Here is a 21,798-nt window from a genome sequence, read left to right on the forward strand (position 1 = left end):
CGCTCACGAATTTTTTCCTATGTTGTTTTACAACCATTCAAGAAGCATTCCGCAATTGCCATATATAGAGCTCTAATGCGTCATGATTATCATTTACCAATTGGTATATATTTTTTATGACTACTCAACATTTGTTGGGAATAGTCTCGCGCTGGCGGTCGGTGCTGGAGATTTGGCAATGTTTGATCAATTGTGCAAAGACTGTCTTGACCCAACTACCACAAGCCAACTTAATTATACTCACAAACCATTAAAAGCTTTAATCAAGAAACTAAATAGAAATACAAGTGGCTCCAAGAATCATAAATTATTTAATGATCAACAAACTTCACCACCAATCAATAATAATAATAATAATGAATCAAAATATGAAATATTATATTATATGGTTAAAAGGTTATTAGAGTATGGTTTAGATTTTCGATACAAGTTGTTTTCCTGTGCATTGGAGGATTCAAACAATCAAGAGATATTGAAATGGATCAAAGACAGTCACGATAATATTCAAGATTTTAAAAGACAATGTCAATCGTTAAGTTCAGATATCAAACGATATGCAAACACAAATACTCTACGGCTGATAGAATTCGACCCCAACCCGTCCTTTTCCTTTTCCTTTGGATTGTATTTGGCGGACAACTATGACTTTTTATCGTATGTGCTGGGTATCCACGGTCACCGACACCTTTTCCACCTCCTCGATGATGTATTGTTACTTGGAAATTTGGAATGCACCAACTTGCTCATCGAATCAATCGCCACTCATGCAACTAAAGATGATAGTTTTACCATTTCCGGGGAGATTCACACATCGTTAATGACATTGGATTTTGTCAAACGGTTGCTCAATATCAAGAATAATCAAGTCAATGGTTTAGATAAGTTGGTTGTATCCATTATTAAATTACAAAAACTAGATATTTTGGAATATATTCTATTATCATCATCATATGCCATCTCAAATGATCCTGCCATACACCATACTTTTATCTTGGAATCTCTCAAAATAGACAATCCGATATTTATCGAGATACTCCTCGATAAATTCTTTCCCCTGTCCACTGTATTTACAATTCCAAATAGTTTTGAAATGATCGATCCTCATCCACTTGGTTCTCTCTATTCAAAGGGTCATACAATCAAGTTTGCTTTGGGTTGCTATTCAATGTCACCAATTCCAAAATCCTCGATGACATTGATTATCAACCATCAATCAATTCAAATCGTTCCCAGTTGGTTGGTTATTTTATCGTGTGTACACTTTCATGAAGATGACACTGATATTCAATTGTTGAAAGATGTTGTATCGAATTATAATTTCAACAAAATTCAAGATGTATTAACAATTGCATGCGCCAAAGGTCTAATTCAAGTATTGGAATGTTTCCCAGCCTCTAAAATTTCTCTATTTTGTGATAAACTGATGCAAGAAGCAATCAAAAACAAACAATTCAAAGTGGCATGTTTTTTGGTCGATATTTTCATCCATCAAATACCTACATCACTATCCAATATGGGTGATTGGTTATTCATATTACATCATCTCAACCGAATTGAAGATGAAGGTGAATTTGAAATGTTGTGGAATCAATTGGTGTCGGTCACTACCCAATGGACGATAGTATCAAATTGGTTACAGAAAAGGATATTTTTCGATCCACAAAAACAATATGCTTGTCGGACAATCGATAGAATCATCAAATACTATAGCTTATTTTATAATGGTCCTGAAAAGGTGAAATATAAAATGAGACCACTGCAACTATACAGTCGTCTTTTTGAACCTTTATTGCAACCATTTCACGTTCATTATCTATTGACCAACCATAGAAACAATCCAATCATTGATTTCAAACATTTCGATTACTCTCAACATTTCGATGATTGTCTCAAATCGGGTTTTCTTCTTTTACCTTTTGATCAAAATGGTCACCAAAAAAATAAATAAATAAAAAAAACACAAAACATAATCATTTTGCTCACTTTCTAGATTATAGTTTATTTCTATCTATAATAGAAATAGTAGATATATATATATCTATTAATAGATATATATATATATATATTATGGACTGGAATAGTTGTTTATTCTTATATATATGACACACATCAGATGCCTCTTATTTATTCGATATCATTCATTTAGACAGCAACAACAACATATACTACTACTACTACTACTATGAATGATCATCACAACAAGATCGATAATAATAGTCTTCTTTTTAAAAGTATATTAAACAACTATTATTTAAGAACAAAGATTTTTCAACATGTACAACATATACATGGACAATTGATTGGTAAATTTTATTATTTGGTCCTCAAAGAACATGAAATGACATCCTTGAATGACTATATACAATTAAATCGTACTGATCTATTCATCAAACATTTTGATAAAGTCTATCAAACTATACAATCTAATGGGATCAAATTCGATTTTAATCACTCTGTAAGAATATTATAGATTCTTTACTTTAATAACCATGCATCTTTAAACTAATAATAATACTCTTTTTTAATTTCACATTTAGAACAAAACATTTATACCTCTCTTGGAGACTATATTTAGAAATGATAATGACATTGTATTGGAGTATTTGTTGCAACGATTTAAAGGAGAATTGGACGCAGAAGAAATTCAAAGATTTGTTGTTAGTCTACAACACGAACATCCTAGAAAGTTTTCAATTGGAGTATATTGGGTTTTAATGCGCCACAAATATCATTTATTGGTTGGAGGTGTGGATGTTGCAACACGCTCAACGTTTGTTGATATGTTTCTCTCGATGACAATCTGGGTTGGTGATTTGGCATTGTGTGATCAATTTTGCAAAGACTGTCCAGACTCTAACAACAGAATAATATCAGTCAGGATCTTCAAAACTATAATCGAGAGACTAAATAATGAACAACTACTTGAAAGTTCACCAACCAATACCAACAACAATAATAATAATAATAATAATAATAATAATAATAATAATAATAATGAATCAAGATATAAAAAATTATTTGATATGGTTAAAAAGTTATTAGAGTATGGTATAGATACAAGAGAAGAATTATTTCAAGATGCATTGGATGAATCTTACACCAACAATCAAGAGATATTGAAATGGATCAAAGACAGTTATGTTGAAAATGAAAATGATTTCTTTTGTTTCTGTCATTATAGATTATCTGAATTAAGTATCCAATGCAATGCAAAGACAGATACTCTACAACTGATTGAATACTATCCACCCCACAAAATACATATTTATCCATATACAGCAAAAAACATCGACTATATATCTTTTATGATCGGTATCAATGAGCACCGACAACTTTTCAAACTCCTCACCAACACGTTGGATCATGGATATTTGGAATCTGCCAACTTGCTCATCGATCAGATTTATATGCTTGAAAAAGATCAGGTTGACATTGCCATTTCTGGGATCATTCACCCATCGATCATTTCATTGGATCTTGTCAAACGTTTGATGAGTCTAAAGTCTATTAAAGCCAATTTAATTCAATTGGTTCAAACTATTATTCAATCACAAAAGACAGATATTTTAGAGTATATTCTATCATCATCATCGTCATACATTGATGAGATTGACTCTGTCGATCACAAGTCCAAACTCGATTTTATCAAGCATGCTCTGATTGTCGAGAATCCTCAACCCATCGAGATACTACTCGATAAATTCTTCCCTCAATCACAAGAACTATTTAAAATTTCACATCAATTTCTAAATTCAACCTAGACCTCTTTATTTTCTCTACTCTAAAGGTCACACAATCAAGTTTGAAAAGTTGAATCAATTTGCACCAATGCCAATCGAATCTTTGAAATTGATTATCGACCATCAATCTATCCAATCCGTCCCTCCTTGTATCGCCGTGTTTTCATGTGTTTGTAATTACCATGAAGATTACTCTTATCTGGTGGCCGATGTTGTGGAATTGCTCAAATCAAAAAAATACTTTTCAATGGATACATATTCATCAATGAGTGTTTTGTATAGTGCATCCGAGAAAGGTCTGATCAATGTGTTGGACTGCTTCTCAGAGTCGGGTATTTGGTCATTAAACGACTCACTGATTCGAGTAGCAATCAGAAACAAACAAATCAAAACTGCATGTTATTTGGTTGAAAGATACTTTGACTATTACTGGGCATATGGAAATCATGAAAGTTGGGTTAAAATATTAGGTAACGTCTTCTATATCGACGATGAAGATGAATTTCAAATGTTTTGGAATCTATTGTCTCCCATAACTACCAACTATTTGATAATCTCATCATTGATAAGAAGAATTAGCTCCGATAAAACTCTGTTAATTTCTAGAAAAATAGATAAAATTATAAAATATTATAGCTTATTTTATAATGGTCCTGAAAAGGTGAAATATGAAATGAAACCACTGCAACTGAATAACACAGATCCGCTCAGTGACCATTGTTATTACTTTGATGAATTTGGACAATACAACATCCATTATCTATTGCGCAACTATCGAAACAATCCAATCATTGATTTCAAACATTTCAACTACCCTCAACATTTGAAAGAATTCCAAAGATGGGGTGTTCTTTTATCTGACACAAATTATCAATCATTTAAATAAATATAGAGCCTTTAAATTTAATTTTCTTTCCATCATTGATAATATATATTTTTATCACTGTTTGCCATATTTACTAATTAGTAGATAATTGAAAATGTAAATACATAATCGTATTAAACATATCTGTTGTCTATACAAGATGACATAAATTGAAATTGAATTGGATAATTATATCTGTCTATATCAACTGGATATTACTTTTTCGTAATGGAAATAAAAAGTGGTGATTTAAATTTGACAAATAGGAAATTGATTTGTTGTACAAAGAGGATTAATATTCCAGCAATTTAAAATTCAATCCAATAGATAAAAAAAATGAATGCAAGGATTTAGAAGAGTGTGTATGTCCAACTATTACTATTACTACTACTACGATGGATTGGAAATGAAATGGTTGACTTGACCGATCCGGGTATTCATTTTAACTTTTAATGCAATTACAAACCACATAAGCATATACGGACGTAAACCAATTTTACCCTCTCACTAAACAAGTCAGATTGCTAAAAGATACGTAAAGATTAAATGATGATTCATAATCTAAACCCAACCATTAATAGTTGTTTATATGATGATGGTTGTACAACCACCTACATTCTGATTTAATCCTTTTCGAAAAGAGAGGTGTTAAAACATCAAAAACGGTGTGTGATCAAACACTCAATGCAATTAAATTGTTTGTGGTTGAAAAGAGATAGAGATACAGTTATTAATGATGATGAGGAGGAAAAGGGAGGAGAGGATAGGAGTGATTCATCAATTCAAAGGTGACGAGTTTGAAAAAAGAGGGAAGAAGATAGCGTCAACCCTCAAAGAGAGGATAGAGTGTGGTGCTAGAGGTATATAGCTCGGACAGATAATAATGCATTTACAATACTTTGGCAACTAAATCTCATCTATCAGTGGTTGTGGTGAATTTGTGGTGATTGTGGGAACCGCGGTAGTAGTAATAGCAAAAGATGTAGCTGGATGTGAGGAGGTGATACCTTACCTCGTTTGGAGAGAAAGAGAAAGAGAGAATTGGAATAACGAGTATTAAATGTATCATGTTTTTCATTCTATTTTTATGATGACATAATTATATACATACATATATATATATATATATATATAAATAATATTCATATCCCATCAAATTATTATAATAATAATAATAACAATTCGAATTATCTCTCTCTTTAAACAAACTATTTTTGTAACCTTTTTGTTTTCTTTATACATTCTATCTTTATCATCCATCTCCCATATGCCATCATCATCAGATTTATAGAAATTCAATCAACCCACCCCATCATATCATCATACCCAATCGAGAAATTAAGACCTACATACATTTATTTTAGGTATAAATAAATTGTAATTCCTGTTCCCGCCATCCTTAATATATACATATATTCATTCATTACACTATCATTACATTTCATTACATCTCATTGTCCCCAACTAATCATTAGTTCAACAAAGAATAATAATAATAATAATAGCAGTAGTAATTAATTTAATTTATTATTAGCAACAACAAATATCAACTCAGACATCGTCGATAATCACCAACCAACCATCCAAACGTTTCCAGATATAAATCTAAAAAACACCATTTTCACAACAACAATAACAATACAATAACAACACTAGTATCAGTCAGGTAGGGATTGAATTTTGTTCCACAACAATCACAAAATTAAATTTTTAATTAGAGATTACAAATAGATAATGATAAAAACATAAACATAATAGTAATAATAATTATAATTAATTTTATTCATCTATTTTAAAAATTCCATAGTATTATTATTTCATCATTCCAACAACATAACTATAACATAAATAATAATAATCATGGTAAAATATCTATAATAATAACAATCAAACATTTATTATTAAAAATATTATACCAACAAGCTATATTCTCCATTCCAACTATTTCAGCATCATATATGATCCAACAAATAGATACATAGACATAGACATTGAGAACAACCCAACAACAACTCCCCATAAATTATTTATTATTATTATTATTATACTCCGGCATTTTCTTTTTTTTTTTTTTACCTTTTAATCCAATCCAATCCAATATACTATTCTATTATATTCTCCTCTCTACAACAAAGTAAGAAAGATATTTAATTAAATCTTTCCATTGTTGTTTAGATTCTCTTCAACCCTAAAACACACAAACAATTAACCAAACCCTAAATTTGAAAACAAAATAATCTGCTTTGGTTGTGTTGTCAAACAAGTTATAAGGTTTGAATATACATAACATACTCTATTATTATTTAAATTATTTAAATTTAATAATAGTCTTAAATTCTGAATAAGTTAAATCATTCATTCATCAATATGGAATTTGAAAAGGAATATATTTATCTTCCAACAAGTTCTGCAAGTTCTTATTCATCGAGATCAAGAAGTATTCTGACAACTTCATCTTCATCGTCCATGGCTGCACCATCATCATCATCATCGTCATCATTGTCGTCGTTGGTATCGTGTTTTATTTGCCAAAGGGTGATCAAAACCCCAACCATTTCAATTGAGGGTGCCATCCAAAAACAAGATTATTGTTCAATGAAATGTTATATTTCTTCATCTTCATCATCATTGAATCTACCAAAAGAACATAGTCCATGTTCCTCGGCCAACACTTCTACTTCATCATTGTCTTCTGTTTCCTCTTCCTCTTCAATTGGTCTAAGTCAACAACACATTATGGTCTCTTCTTCTTCTTCTTCCAACTTATCTTCGTCCCCGTCTCCTTCAAATTATAATAACAAAATTAATAATAATCAATATAATAATTTAAATAATTCAAATATTAATAATAATACAAATAATAATAATCATAATAATAATCAAATTCGACAAAATAATTTGGATGGAAATATCGTAAATGATAATAATTTAAATATAAATAATAATAATAACACTATAAATAATACAAATAATAATAAGAATACAAATAATCATCATCTTTCAACATTTTGGTTTAAAACGATAATTCCAAAGGCTAGATGGTTAAATCAAAAAATATCTACATAATTCCACTCACACATACACACATCCCCATAGGCTTATTCTCTTTTCTTTCCCATTAATGGAAACAACCAAATACAAAATAATATTATATTTTTTATAATCTTTTTTTTCCAATTATTATTATTATTATTACTATGACTTTTTTAATTCATTGATGCAATAATTTTATAAATAGTAAAACTTTCCATTACTTGTCTACAAACAGCTTCTCTTGATTCTTTTTTAGATGGAGCAGTTGCAGATTCTTGATAGTTTGCAGTGGCCAATGATAGGATCGATTGGAATTTTGGTGAATTTACATTGCCTATACTAAACGTTTTAATTTGAAACCCTAAATCAAAGTCTGCCGATTTACACTTTTGCACAATCTCTTCCAACTCTTTTTTATAGTAATAGGTATTATCGATGGAATGAGAAAGTGATTCTGGTATGACTCCAGTTCTAAGAAATTCAATAGTCTCTTGAAGCAATTGTTCATGCATTAGGAATCTACGATAACTATGTCCCTCTATTGTTTTAATAATTGCTACAAATTCTGAATTTCTATGTCTTGCTCTACCACGACTTTGAATCAACTATAGAAAGAGAAGATAAATAAAATAGATATTAGTCTATTAAATTATTATTATTATTATTATTATTATTATTATTATTATTATTATTATTATTATTATTATTATTATTTTTTTTTTGTTTGATATTTTACAGCAGTAACAGTTGATGGAGCATCAATTCTAATAACTAAATTACATTCTGGTACATCTAAACCTTCTTCTAATACATTGGTAGTAACTACAACATTTGCTTTACCAGTTCTAAATGCTTCGACCACTTCTTTTTGTTTACTAGTTGACATTCCACCATCGGTATTTGATCCGTGTCCAACTACAGTCACACATTTGGTAAAAGAGTATCTCGTACTCTTGTTGGAAATGTTGTTTAATATTTCTCCAAGTTGGTGTGCTGAATCTCTAGTCTTTACAAATAAAATGGCTCTAAACTGGTCTTTGGAGGGATCGGCTTGATGGAGCGCATTATGCTCTTCCAAAATCTCCAATGCCTTGTCAAGCTTGCATATATTGGTCGAGTTTTCATTGTCAGAGCTGTGAGTGATCGATTGAATCTGAAGGACAACCTCTTTTTTCACCTCTGGTGTGAGGAACTTGGCCTTTTCAGCCAATCGTATGCAATACTCTTTGATATTGGGTGGCATTTCCTTGTCCATATGAGACCCATACTTTAAAAACTCTATACATTTGGCGACAAATAAATTGACAATTTGTGTCAAGTTGGCATTGAGTCCACCCTTTGACGACGACGATGTTGTTGATATGGTGTAGTCGTCAGTGTCTGGTTCTTCAGGATCGATGTCTTGATTTTCATATTGGTCTGCTTTTCCTGCATTGAATAGCTCCTCTAAACCGGCAGGTACGTTGATCTTGACCTGGAACCGGTCTTTGACCCATTGAGTGAGTCGACTAATCAACGTGATCAAAAACTGTTCATTCTTGTTGACCGACAGCTCTTCGATTCGCATGTCTTTTTGGTTTTGGTGCTTTTTAATCTCTTGTACAGAGTGTGGCAGTGGTGTGACAATACGACACTGCGATACACGCGACATCACCTTGAGAGACAACAAGGTCGAGAAAAAGTCGGCTTTACCCGCGGGTGAAGCGGTCAAACCCATGATACGTGGTTGTAAAGATTTGCCGAGCTTGGTATAGTACTCTCGCAAGAGCACTGCGAATGGATGGTCCTTGACAATATGGTGTGCTTCATCGACCACGATAATACAATAATCTGATAGATTCAAATGATCTTTTTGGATGAGATTAATAAACAGCGCACCGATAATAACCAACACGTCATGTTTGGAGTCTAGTATAGTCGAGTTGGAATCACCGTGTAATCCAATGACATCCAACCCTGTCTCATCCTTGATCACCTTGGTTTGTTGGGTGACGAGTGGAATACGCTCGACTATAAACAACGCCTTTTTGGTTGGGTTGAGTCGCATCATCTCGGCGATTGCCAAGCATGCAATCAGTGTCTTTCCAAGACCTGTTGGCAGACAACATATACTGTTTCGTTCCATTGTATTGTGAAACATTTCAATTTGGTAGCCACGTGGATTGGATTTGGTGGGTGGGAGGGGAACCGACTTGACATTCGTAGGAAAGACAATGGGATTGGTGTTGACTGGACGCTTTCCAGATGACATTCTGTAGCTATTACCCCTCATACTCGGATTCTCCGTCAATTGTAGCAGTTCAACTGCCAATGTAGCTTTCATCTTTTCGTCTAGATGTTCTCTCATTTTGTCTTTTGTCTTAAACATTGCGTCGTCTGCCACTTCAATATCGACGATACTCTGTTTGAGAGGAGAATAGAATTCAATCTTTCCATAGTCAAACAGACCAGTAGTTTGATTCAGCTTGATGTCATAGATGGGGTCGACCTCAAGACCATAATTACGGTTATGACCATGATTAAGATTAATATTAAGAGTATCCATGTTTTTGGTCACCACAGCTAGTTGGTTGTCATGAGAGGGAGACAGGTTTCGAGGTGGTGGTGCCATCAATCTCTTATGACCTCCTTTAGACAATTCAACCAAAGCAACAGTGGCAGCATGCTTTTCAGCATCCTTTTTATTATCCATCCATAATGAGTTGTATTGATGACCCTGTACTTTTACTTTACACTAAAGTAGAGAGATATATATAAATATATAATCATCAGAGAGTTGGTCAAAACAAGTACAAGTACTATTATAGTAATACTATATAGCTACTTTGTGAACATACCATAAACTTCTTTGCATGATCTTGACAGGTTGTTGTTACATCATAGGTTGGTAGAGTAAGTTTATTCTTTTGACAATACTCTTGTAATGAGTTCTTTGCAGTATCACTGATATTCATCACAATCTAGATACTAATAATAATAGAAATCATTGTTTCTTTGTTTTTTTTTTGATTGTTCAAAGAGTAATGAACAAAAATTAATATTGCGAATAGGGGGAAAAATCACATTTGAGCTTTTGGTTCAGACTGCAACTATTCATTCTAGTTAGATCCCATTTGCTTTTTTAATATATTATATCTACTTATACTTGTATCTTATTTATAAATATTGTATTATTATCAATTCAGTGTACATACCCCAACCCCAACCAATCAAATCAGTCTATTTATATTTATATTTATTACAGAATCACTGACTCTTTGTTTAGTTTAGTGCAGTGAATGTCTTCAGATACATCTACACCTATATCTCCACCATCAACATCATTATCATCATCATCAACAACATCACCAAACGATGACACTTTAAGGAGAGATAGATCGAGTACAATGTACTCGGTTGAACAGAGCCAACAGGCAGTACCAGCAAATGTGCAAAGAGAGGTTTATAAGCAATTTGAGCTACTGTTACTCAAGAAACGATCACCCAATGTGGAAAAGGTTACTATTAGACAGGGACTGCTCGTGTCAATCCCTCAGGTCGAGCAAGTGTCGTCAATGAGTGTCGCACAGGTTACTCATCAAATCGACGTGCTCTCCAATGTATTGGTCAAGATGGCGTGTGGACCAAACTTGCATGCAGTCATAGAGGTGCTGATCAAGATGTGTGACTCGTATCTCGACGATCCTCACAATATGGTTAGTAACGATAAGAAGGGTCGTCCCGATCTCCCCTCCTATTCCAAAGATGATATAGAGTCTGATGTTGACATATCACTACCTTTCACCAGTGGAGACAACCTTTCAGGTATTGTTTTAAAGGATGAACAATTAAGATTATTACAACAACAACAACAACATAGTCAACAACAATCATCATCGACATTAAATACTCCAACCTCTTCATCATCATTATCATCACCAGCATTGAATGCTACATCTACTCCAAACACTGGTATGAACTTGTCAACTGGGTCATTATCAACACCTCCATCTTCTAATAATTTGAATGTGTCGGCTGGAAGTGACAGTCTAGGAGGAGTGGCAACACCAACCATCACAATGATCATACAACAACAAGAGACTGTATTGCAACCTTTGAATGCGTATAATACCTATAAATACGTGTCCGAGGACACACCACTCTACCTCATTCTCCATACAATGCATATGATCCTTTTATCGCATATTGGTGGAGGAAATAGTACGGCTAAAGTGGCAACAGGACCGGGTGTAGGAGGTGACCGTCACGATGCATACCCACAAGACTTGGCACAGGCAGATGCGGCACGATCTCAGATCGCTTCAATGTCACCCAAATCAATTACATTCTTTTTTAATCTATTGCAATACACGTTTACACCATCTGTGCGATGCAAGGCTGCTAGATGTTTGCAAGCAATTTCTGTGGTCAGTCTCGATGTGATTGCACAGTTGTTTGTGACACGGTTACAGAGTGGCGGTGGAGGAGGTGGTAGCAAGGCAGACGACTTTTACCGCGAGTATTCGACGATGCAACGTGCTGCCAAGTACCTCGAGTTTGGCTTTTATCGCGCCACACAGGCCGAGGGCACGAGCCAATACTTTGCAAAGCTGCTCCTCGAGATGGAGAAGGCGTCGCGTACAGTATACATGCAAGCGACGTTGCAGACGGTCGTGCAGGCGTTGCCGCGTGTGTTTGGCGGGTCTGTCCCGTTACAGTGTCCCGTCCCAGACACATTCCGCAGTGTCATCACTAAAATGTACGATGTGGTACTCAAATGGCACAAAAAGAATGCCAAGCTCAAGAACCTGTGCGTTCGTGCACTCGTCGCACTGTGCGGCACCAGCGAAGAGATGGTGCAGAGCAAGGGTGCCGACGTGCTGACACTGATCGCCAAGGGCGTGGGCGAGGGTGGCAGCAAGACACGTCGCGCACTTTTAGAAGCATTGATTGCCTATTTCAAGGCACTCAAGGCGTTGTTTGGCGTAGAGGCACGTGCATCGGCGTTTTACCAGCAACATGTTGATATTGTCGTGCCGACGGTGTTGCCCAAAAAGGGGTCGTCGCCCGTATCGGACCCTGTACTCGTTCTAGAGGTACTGCTCGCGATGGGCCGTTTCTCGCCGAGTGTGTGTGTGTCCAAACACGTGCTTGCTGTTCTCGCCAAGGAAGGCAGTAGCAAGTCATCGTCTGAACACGCGCTCGAGGGTAAAGCAATCGTACTCAAGTTTTTCGCGACACTCAACGACGAGCTTGGCGAGCAGATGCGTGTGTACGACCGTACTATATGGCAGACTCTCGACCCGCTCTTCCACGCGTACGACGGTGACTCTAGTCCCCTGCGCTACCTCCTCTTGTGTTTCCCGGCACTCTGCTCACTCGAGCACCGCAAGGATGTTGGCGACCGCATCACAAGATGGACGTGGAGTGCCGATATGGAGGTGGCGACGCTCGCAACACTCGGCATCACTAAGTATCTGGCCATCCAACCACAAGCAACCTTTCCCACCATCCTTTTCCAGATGCTCAACTACATCACCAACTTTTTTGGCGAGCCTGTGTCTCTGCTCAAGGTTGTGCGTAACATTAGCATGGTTGTTGAGGAGTTTATTCTGCTCCACCACCTGCCCAACGGTGCGCGCAAGATGTCTGCATCGATCGACCCCACCACATGGCGCAACTTGCGTGAGACGTGTGAGGGTGTGTCGCTCTACCTACTCAACGCGCCCGCCGCACCCGCACTCTGGAGTGCTGTACTCAACCTCGTGCGTCTGACCGGCCACCCACTATTCCGCGACATTGACAACAACGCCGAGACCACACCACCCCCCTATCTCGCCGACCATCTCCTCCCCACCTCTATCTCGCCACTCTCGGCCATAGCACCCAACATGAATGCCGATCTCGTCAACTTCCTCTTGCATCACGAAGGTCCACTCCAAAACAGCATCAACTGGGCTTGGACAAGACTCCGTAAGCGTTGGCACCCAAAGTCACAACCAGGGTTGGCATGGCGCAACAATCTCGCGTTCCTCCTCCTCTCACTCCGTCTCAACAATGACGCACCTGAAATCACGGCCGTCGAAGACCAATTGTTGACCGAAGTACTGACCTGCTACTTTCAAGAACGTGAAGGAAAGACAGCCGAGGAATTGGGCCCCGTCATTGCAGAGATATCCCTCTTTTTACACCGATCCTGTTACGACACTGTATTTAGATTCCTCGAGCAGGAAAGAGGCAGAGATCTCAAACGTAAAAGAAAAGAGGTGTTTTACACCCAAGAGTATGTCATTGTATATATTTCCCAACTGGTGGCTCGTCTCACCGTCATTGACTATGACAACATTCCATCAGTCCGTACAGCTCTTCGTGAAGTAACCTATTTCTGGATCACCAATCCTCAAATCTTTCAACCTCTCTCTCCAACTGTTAAAAATAATATTGCTAAATTATTTAAACATTTCTTATATCTTGATAGTATGTTAAAAAAAAAAAAGAAACAAACAAACAAAACAAATAATAATAATAATAAGAATATTTATTTATTTATTTATTTTTTAAAATTTAGGTAAAAGTTCAATTCCAAAAGGTGAAATATCATTAAATAAGGCATCATATTGTAAATTATTATTTGCTTCTTTACAAAAGTATGTATTTGATGATAATAATAAGAAATGATTCATATTTTATTAATATTAATTAATTATTCTTTTTTATTTTAGTTTATCAGAAAATACAATTTCAAATCCAGAAACTATTGAAGGTGAATTGGAATTAAATCTTCAAAAATCATTTAATATTGTAGTTTCGGTTGGATGTTTGGATGATTTTAAAAAAGATATTGTACCACATCTTATTAGATCACTTGTATTGGGTCAACATATTCATCAAACCATTGCTGAAACATTGGCAAGCTTTTTAAGAAGATCTCCAAAATACCTAAACGAATATATAGACAAGAGTTTTGATAATGATAAATCACCAACCTCTTCATTATCATTCCTCCGTGCATTGGTTATTTGTTTTACTGATTATTTCCTTAGTTGGGGTCATAATTGTAGACCTGAAAGATTGTAAGTAGAAAAAACATATTAATAATTATTTTAATATTTTAATAACTCCTTTTATTTTTTAATTTATTTGTTTAGAATACATTTATGTTTATTCCATATGGTATCAACTAATCCAGATGCAAGAAAATTAGCTATATTATTATCAAATAGATTAATGATGAAAACAAATACATCACAGGAAGTACCAACTATTGTAACTGATGAAGTTGGTGCTGCATTGTCAATCGATGATAAAGGTGCTGATATGGAGGAATTGGAGAGAAAGGTGATGGTTTTATCAAGTCATTTACAGATTGTACCGACTGACAATGTTTCCAATTTCGTGTATCATCGTTCGTCACTCTTGTACTCTAATTCAATGGCGTCAAAGTATCAATGGATGACACCTGGATTGTTTGAAGAGGTCGATGCCTGTTATCACCATCTCCCCATGTCACATCGATTGTCCATGTTGACACTATTGGCTCCGTGGACACGCAACTTTTATTGGATGCTTTCCAACAGCGTTGGTGCAGGTGGTACGATTACCGCATCGATTGCCAACAATTTCCATCATTTGGAGACTGTTCTACCACCCAAATCAACAGAGAGTGTGTTGGAATCACTCATGAGCATCACGATGCAGTCTAGAGAGAACCCGGCAACACATAATGCGTTGGAAGTGTTGTGGGGCGAATTGGCGAGCTCGGGAGACGGGTCAAATGCAACGGTCAAGGTCTACAAAAAGGTGATCGAGTTTCTCAAGGAAAAGTATCATCAAGATAACTACCAGTCGGGTGGCAACAAGGTTGCGTGCGCACAAGCAGATGTGCGTCAATGCGCGACTATGGCAATGAGTTTTATCAGCCGTCGTAGCAGCAGTCACTGGATTGTGGCGATGGAGATTATGGCCAAGAGTCTGCGTCACTATGCTATTCTCCCACCTTCGCCAAGCCAGTTTGTCAGCGACTTTTTGGGTGGTGGCGAGAACGAGTCAATCTCGCTGCGTAGCGAGGAAGCGTACCTGTTCTTTTTAGAGGATCTGGCATTTGAGTTCCAACATCAAGATGTCATACAGATACCACGCTTTGTGCCAACTCTGTTGGTCAACGGGCTACTTGTGTCGGTCAGTCGTCGTCTAGTCGATAATGTGCTGTTGTCGTTAGTTGTTCAACAGCCAACGATCGCAGACGCCATCAAACGCGAAGCAATGCAATTGATCCAGCAGGCACCCGCCAACTTGCACGACTGGACCGAACGCGAACGTCTTCAATTGGTTCGTGTAATGGTCGCGTCACTTGGCGAGACAATCGTCGAGATTTGGGAGCAGTTGATGCTTCAATTTGCAATTAGATCTAATCAACAGTCATCAGCTATCCCCGCACTCGATTGGTACCAGTCAGTACGCACTACACTGGCCACTAAAAAGGACGGTATGGATGGTCTACTCGGGTTGTGCTGCGGACTGTGGCGTGCATGTGTCATGGGCGACGTTGAAAAGATGTACAAGGCTGTCGAGGTGCTCTCAGGCATTGTCGCAGCTGCTGGCCAAAAGTGTATCCATTCAGAGACATCCTACTCGATTGTCGTGCGTCTTGGCTCTATCTTGCTCCACACCTCTTACTTTTCACAGTTTAATGCATCGTTGGTGTTACTCAACCGTATCGTCAACTCGCTCGACACCAATTTACCCCTCCAGGCAAAGATCACCGAGGAGATGATAGACATTCTCGGCGCGGGTATGCGTACAGAGACAGTTGTCAACCGCGGTATTGCACACCCACACACTGCCCTCTTGACCCTGTGGTTTGCCAAGAGCTGTATCGGATTCTACGACAAGCACGGTCGTAACAGTCTGCTCGACCCGATCGTGTGCTCGGTTGTCATCACCACGGCGTGCATGGTCACCATGTCGCCCGAAGACCCGTTGACACTCGACTTTTTCGAGTATCTCTCCGACTCTGAGGAAAAGTGTCGGTCGCTTGCATCGCTCATGTCGCTGCTGCACCCATTCTACCCGTATATTACCCGTACAACCTCGGTCCCTCCGTGCTCGGCAGGCGAGCTGATTCGCGCACTCGCCGCGCAGCTGTTTGCCACATATGGCAGCTCGCCTGATTTATTGTCCAACATTATCCGCTCGGTCACCGAGATGGTGCGATCGTCAATGGACTCGAACAAAGAGAACGACGCGTCATTCTATCTGTTGTTGGTTGAGGAGATGCTCAACAACCACGCCAACAACAACCAGTCGGCCATCTACCCGCAATATCTCATCGAATTTGTCACGGTCATCATCGAGGTGTGTCAGCGCTCGTCTTCAGCCAAGACCCGCACCCACGCACAGAACCTGCTACCCTTTATCATGGACAATCTCCCACAAGGCCTGCAAATCGGTCAGTTTGACTTCCTCAAGCCGTACACCAACGGATTCGAGCAGACGTCCATGTTTGGGTTCCAGACAGATGCCGACTCGCTCAACAACCTCTACTCGTCACTCTATCTCATCAACACGTACATCTTTGCCGTGCCAGCCGACTCACCACTCAACATTCAAATGAGACGTGCACTTGAGAATAGTTACAAGGATCGTCTGCCAAGTTCACACCATCTCCCATCTGTTCTTAGTCATCCCTACGTTTTACCAAATCTTAAACGACACAAATCGTCTTTGAATTTGATGCATCGTATGACTGTCGGCCCTGCTGCCACTCTAGGTATATCATCATCTTCTTCTACTTCCTCATCATCATCATCTCCATCATCTCCATCAACATCGTTTATTAATATGAGTAATATGGTATTACCAAAGAAACCAACACCAGCTCCACCAGCACCATTAAAGAAAACGGGAGGGTTGAATTCAAGTTCTGGATCACTACCAACAACTCCACCACCACCCGTTCCTACTGCCAACCATCCAACCCATCAAAGAATTCCATCCAACTCATCGTCCAACACTACAACATCGGCTTCATCACCCATGATGCCGACCACTCCACCTCCACCAGTCCCACTACAATCACAACACAAGAGAACACCCTCTGCATCACTTCCACCACCACCAGTCCTACAACACAAGAGAATGCCATCAAACAACTCTTCGTCGACACCCACCACACCAGTTACTCCATCCTCTCCATCTGTTGAAAGTGTCAATGGTAACAATAATGGAACAACAACAAGTGGTAGCAATTCACCAGCGATAGGAGCTCCACCAATAGTACCACCAAAGAGAAAACCAAAACCATCAGCTGTTCCTCCAGGTCTTTTACCCACTCCACCTTCTTCACCTCCACCTCCTCCACCTTCAATTTAGATCATAATATAATAATAATAATAATATTAATCATCAAATTTGTAATAACACCTTTTTTTTCATAAACTAATAATACTTTCCAAATAAAAATAATAAATGATAATATTTATTTATTATTATTCATCATTTTTTTAGATCTAATTTAAAAGATATATCTTTTTACTTCAAGGTCGTAGAATGGACGATCTTTTTTTTTTTTTGGTGAAAGATCACTCAACCTTTTTATTATGCTCAGCGAAATATCTGGGACGATGGTGAGGTGGAGTTCGTTTTTTCTAAAGAACAATCGTCGCAATCTGGGTGACTGTGGGCGTTCTTGATAAAATAAACTCTTTTTTTTCTTTATTCTATCTAGCTTAGTTAGTTTAGAACATACATCAATCATTCTCTATTTATATATTCATAAAGAGAGAGTAGAAGAAATGACTCGTTTGAATTCAAGTTTGTGGTGTGTTGTCACAGTCATTGTTGCTTTGATGGTTCACAATGCATCTTCATACACTTTTATGCATTTAAGTGATGTACATTACAGCTCAATGGTCAATACAGTATTATACAACGATTCAACTTTATGTTTAGCAAGTTCATTGTATGTTTTTAAAAGAAAGATCTCAAGCTTGCATTGGGAATAATAAAAGTAGAGAATACTTGTACTCACCAAATCTATTACTATTATTATTATTATTCTATTAAAGATTCAAGAGTCAATATATTCAAGATTTAGAGATCCCAATTTTCAATGATCCATTAACACATTCAGGTCTTTATGGTAGATATGGTTGTGATACCAACTTGGAGTTATTCAACTCTACGTATGTATTTTTAGATTTAGATTTAGATTTGTATTTAGATTTAGATTTGATTTGATTTGTATTGACTTACATTTACATCACTATTTACAATAGATTGGTTGACATGTTCAATAACTATGATTTGGGTGAAACTGGTTTCATCGTCTTGTAAGTACTACCTAATTGGTATTCTTTTGAATTCAGCCTCTAATTATTATGACGTCTTATTTATTTATTTATTTATTTTTCTAGTACTGGTGATTCTGCAGGACATGCACTTCCATATGATGATTGGTCAAATTCAGTGATCACATTTTCAAAGGTGATTTCTGAAACCTATTCTGGAACAAACACCACTTTTATTCCATCGATTGGTAACAATGATGTGTTCCCAGACTACAACTCGTCGTGCAGTGATGGTAACCTCGAATTTTTGGCTAGCGTATGGGACGAATGGATTCCAGAGTCTCAAAAGGCAAACTTTTTGAAAATGGGTTCCTATGCTGTCTCTCCAGCTCCAGGTTTGACTGTTCTAGCCGTCAACACTGTTCTCTACTCTGTCAAGCAAAAGAATATCTTTTCCGGTGATCCATGTGGTCAATTTGCTTGGTTAACCAACGAATTGGAAATTGCTGCTGCCAACAATAATACGTATGTTTAAACACCAAACAACAATGCATGACTTTTTATCATTAACAAACCTTTTGTATTATTATTCTAGAGTTTACATTATTGGTCATATTTTCCCAGGTTTGGATCCGTTCTTCCAAATTGAAACCTGGAAGGAAGATTATATTTTCCAATTTATGGATGTTGTTAAAAATGTTTGTTCATTAATCCAATCAATCCATCATCCTTTTTGTTTTCTAGAAGACTAATACTTTATTTATTTTTCTATTCTATTATTAGTATACAGATATTGTAAAGGGAGGATTTTTCGGACATATTCATAGAGATGAATACAGATCATATGATCTTAGTATCCCACCAACTCCAGATACCCAGCACTCTGCTGCTGGTCACAAGGAAGAGGATGTATTCTCCAACAGCGATATGTTTTTCCCACTTTTCATTGGGTCTGCCATCTCCCCACTCTACCAAAACAATCCATCCTACAAGGTCTACCAAGCCACCCCAACCTTTAGCATTTACAACATTACCACCTACTATAGCGATCTCTATGTATCCAACTTTAATGGTTACATCAATTGGACTGTTGAATACAACTTTGCTGAAGAGTACAAAATCCAAGTATGTAAAAAAAAAGGTTAACAAACATAGATAGATAGATAGGTATTAACCCCTACTCTCCTTTTCTATTTTTTAGTCTGAATTTATTGATGGTGCTGCTTTGGCTGATTTGACCACTAGATTCTTTATGGACCCAGTCATGTATGCCCGTTATGACGATCATCGTGCTGCCAACTTCCTCCCTGATATTGTCGATACTTTATGTCTCAACTCTCAATATTCTGACAAGGCATGGAGCAACTGTGTCCAAGGTCTTTCTCTTGCAAGCGCTAAAAAAATGGCCGAAGAACTATAGTTTTAAAAAAACTAACCAAACATCAACAACAAACAAATTACTAATAATCATTATAATGATTAAACCGACGCTCATCAATTCCCCCTCCCCTCCTTCTTTTATCACACTAAATTAATATCATTAAATTATTGATCCAGCCGATTACTGATCACTTTAATAATATTATAATTGAATATTCGTTATTATTTGATTGACTTCTCTTTTTTTTTTTCATTTCTGTTCAAGGAACCAGCGACTCTATGCGCTCAAGACTATAAGATAACCCTCGCCTGGTGTTCTGCCTCATCTGTCTTTGACTGAAGAGGTGTAGCTCGTCCCTGGGCGTTTTAATTTTTTATTCACGATAACCATTGACCTCCTAAGATTTTTTTGATGGCAAATTTAAAACACGTCACCACAAATATCTTTGTTCTATTTTATTCCATGACAGATTTTTTTATTCTCTTTGTCGACAAGACATACAGAGGGCCATCCAACTTATAAACCAGGTACCGAGTTATCATTATAGAGAGGTTGACTATGATACAAGTTTCCTGGTGTATACACATCATTTCCCGGGCTTTGGCAACACAGAAACTATTTAAACACAAATGATTAATCTTTTATTCCATCATCAAACGTTCATTCAAACAAATAACAATCATCAATCAACTTTATCAACTTAGTCAACATTATCCTTTCCAATCAACTATTCACAATATGTTTTTTGCTAAATTCGCCATTTTAATCATCAGTGCATTATTTGCCTTTTCCGGTGTCAATGCCAAAGACTGCTCCAAAAGCAATGGATACACTACTGGTTACACCTTATCATCATTTAACGCTGTCCCACTTAGTGGTGGACAATCTGAATCATTCTTTGAAGGTACATAAAAGCTATTGAATATCTTAAAATATAATTAATAATCCTATATTTATTTATTAACAAACTCATCCTTTTGTTTATTCTTATAGTTGGTGACACTTCAGTTGATTTCCATGGTCAACGTATCAGAGTTGATTATGAAATCTTTTCACAAGGAAATCCAATCATCAATGGTTCATTCTGGGGATTCGGTGGAAATATCAACAAGGCTTATTTCCTCAACCAAGGTGTTTGCACAGTTTCACCACTTGTAACTCCAATTCCAAGTTCAATTATCAATGGCACTGTTGTTGACAAGACTAAATTGGGTAGTTTCGATGTCGATGTAATCAAGGTTGAACCAACTCCCTCCTCTGGTCAAACTCTCTTTGCTGACCCAAAGAAATGTGCTGCTGTAGCTGCCACCATTTTCAATGTCGATTTTACCAACCCAGGATTTGCCAACATGTTGTTCTTTGATTTCGTCGACCAATACACTGAATCATTCTTTGTACTTCCATCACAATGTTCGCAAGCCAACGCTCAATTGGCCTCATTTGCTGCTCCACACACTCCACACTTCTCTCGTTACCTTCATTAAATTGATCTATTCAATTTCTTATTGTTTA

General features: G+C 36.9%; 5 protein-coding genes across 5 annotated transcripts; 4 read left to right on the forward strand and 1 right to left on the reverse strand.

Moving 5' to 3' along the window:
* Window positions 1-178: 178 nt before the first annotated feature.
* DFA_11358 (uncharacterized protein) lies at window positions 179-4,641 on the forward strand (the record flags this gene model as incomplete). The annotated part of the gene is made up of 5 exons (XM_004350251.1): window positions 179-1,621; window positions 2,147-2,455; window positions 2,538-3,571; window positions 3,762-4,401; window positions 4,633-4,641. The coding sequence occupies 5 exons, from the start codon at window positions 179-181 to the stop codon at window positions 4,639-4,641; spliced, it is 3,435 nt and encodes a 1,144-aa protein (XP_004350301.1).
* A 2,331-nt stretch (window positions 4,642-6,972) lies between these two features.
* Window positions 6,973-7,671, forward strand: DFA_11359 (uncharacterized protein; the record flags this gene model as incomplete). Its single annotated transcript, XM_004350252.1, has 1 exon — window positions 6,973-7,671. The coding sequence occupies one exon, from the start codon at window positions 6,973-6,975 to the stop codon at window positions 7,669-7,671; it is 699 nt and encodes a 232-aa protein (XP_004350302.1).
* A 140-nt stretch (window positions 7,672-7,811) lies between these two features.
* On the reverse strand, window positions 7,812-10,592 carry helF (putative RNA helicase; the record flags this gene model as incomplete). The annotated part of the gene is made up of 4 exons (XM_004350253.1): window positions 7,812-8,243; window positions 8,375-9,648; window positions 9,913-10,372; window positions 10,476-10,592. The coding sequence occupies 4 exons, from the start codon at window positions 10,590-10,592 to the stop codon at window positions 7,812-7,814; spliced, it is 2,283 nt and encodes a 760-aa protein (XP_004350303.1).
* A 324-nt stretch (window positions 10,593-10,916) lies between these two features.
* DFA_11361 (uncharacterized protein) lies at window positions 10,917-17,988 on the forward strand (the record flags this gene model as incomplete). The annotated part of the gene is made up of 8 exons (XM_004350254.1): window positions 10,917-12,260; window positions 12,336-13,090; window positions 13,565-14,094; window positions 14,186-14,264; window positions 14,340-14,690; window positions 14,841-15,280; window positions 15,707-16,971; window positions 17,131-17,988. 8 exons carry the CDS (start codon window positions 10,917-10,919, stop codon window positions 17,986-17,988), a joined length of 5,622 nt encoding a protein of 1,873 aa, XP_004350304.1.
* Window positions 17,989-18,410: 422 nt separating this feature from the next.
* Window positions 18,411-21,770, forward strand: sgmD (putative sphingomyelinase; the record flags this gene model as incomplete). The annotated part of the gene is made up of 9 exons (XM_004350255.1): window positions 18,411-18,577; window positions 18,684-18,800; window positions 18,894-18,947; window positions 19,032-19,430; window positions 19,501-19,603; window positions 19,689-20,030; window positions 20,107-20,324; window positions 20,991-21,190; window positions 21,280-21,770. 9 exons carry the CDS (start codon window positions 18,411-18,413, stop codon window positions 21,768-21,770), a joined length of 2,091 nt encoding a protein of 696 aa, XP_004350305.1.
* Window positions 21,771-21,798: the final 28 nt, after the last annotated feature.

This window comes from Cavenderia fasciculata, assembly GCF_000203815.1.
Source record: "Cavenderia fasciculata unplaced genomic scaffold Scf_EUAJFUG02HR96I-5, whole genome shotgun sequence".
NCBI classification, from domain to species: Eukaryota; Evosea; class Eumycetozoa; order Acytosteliales; family Cavenderiaceae; genus Cavenderia; species Cavenderia fasciculata.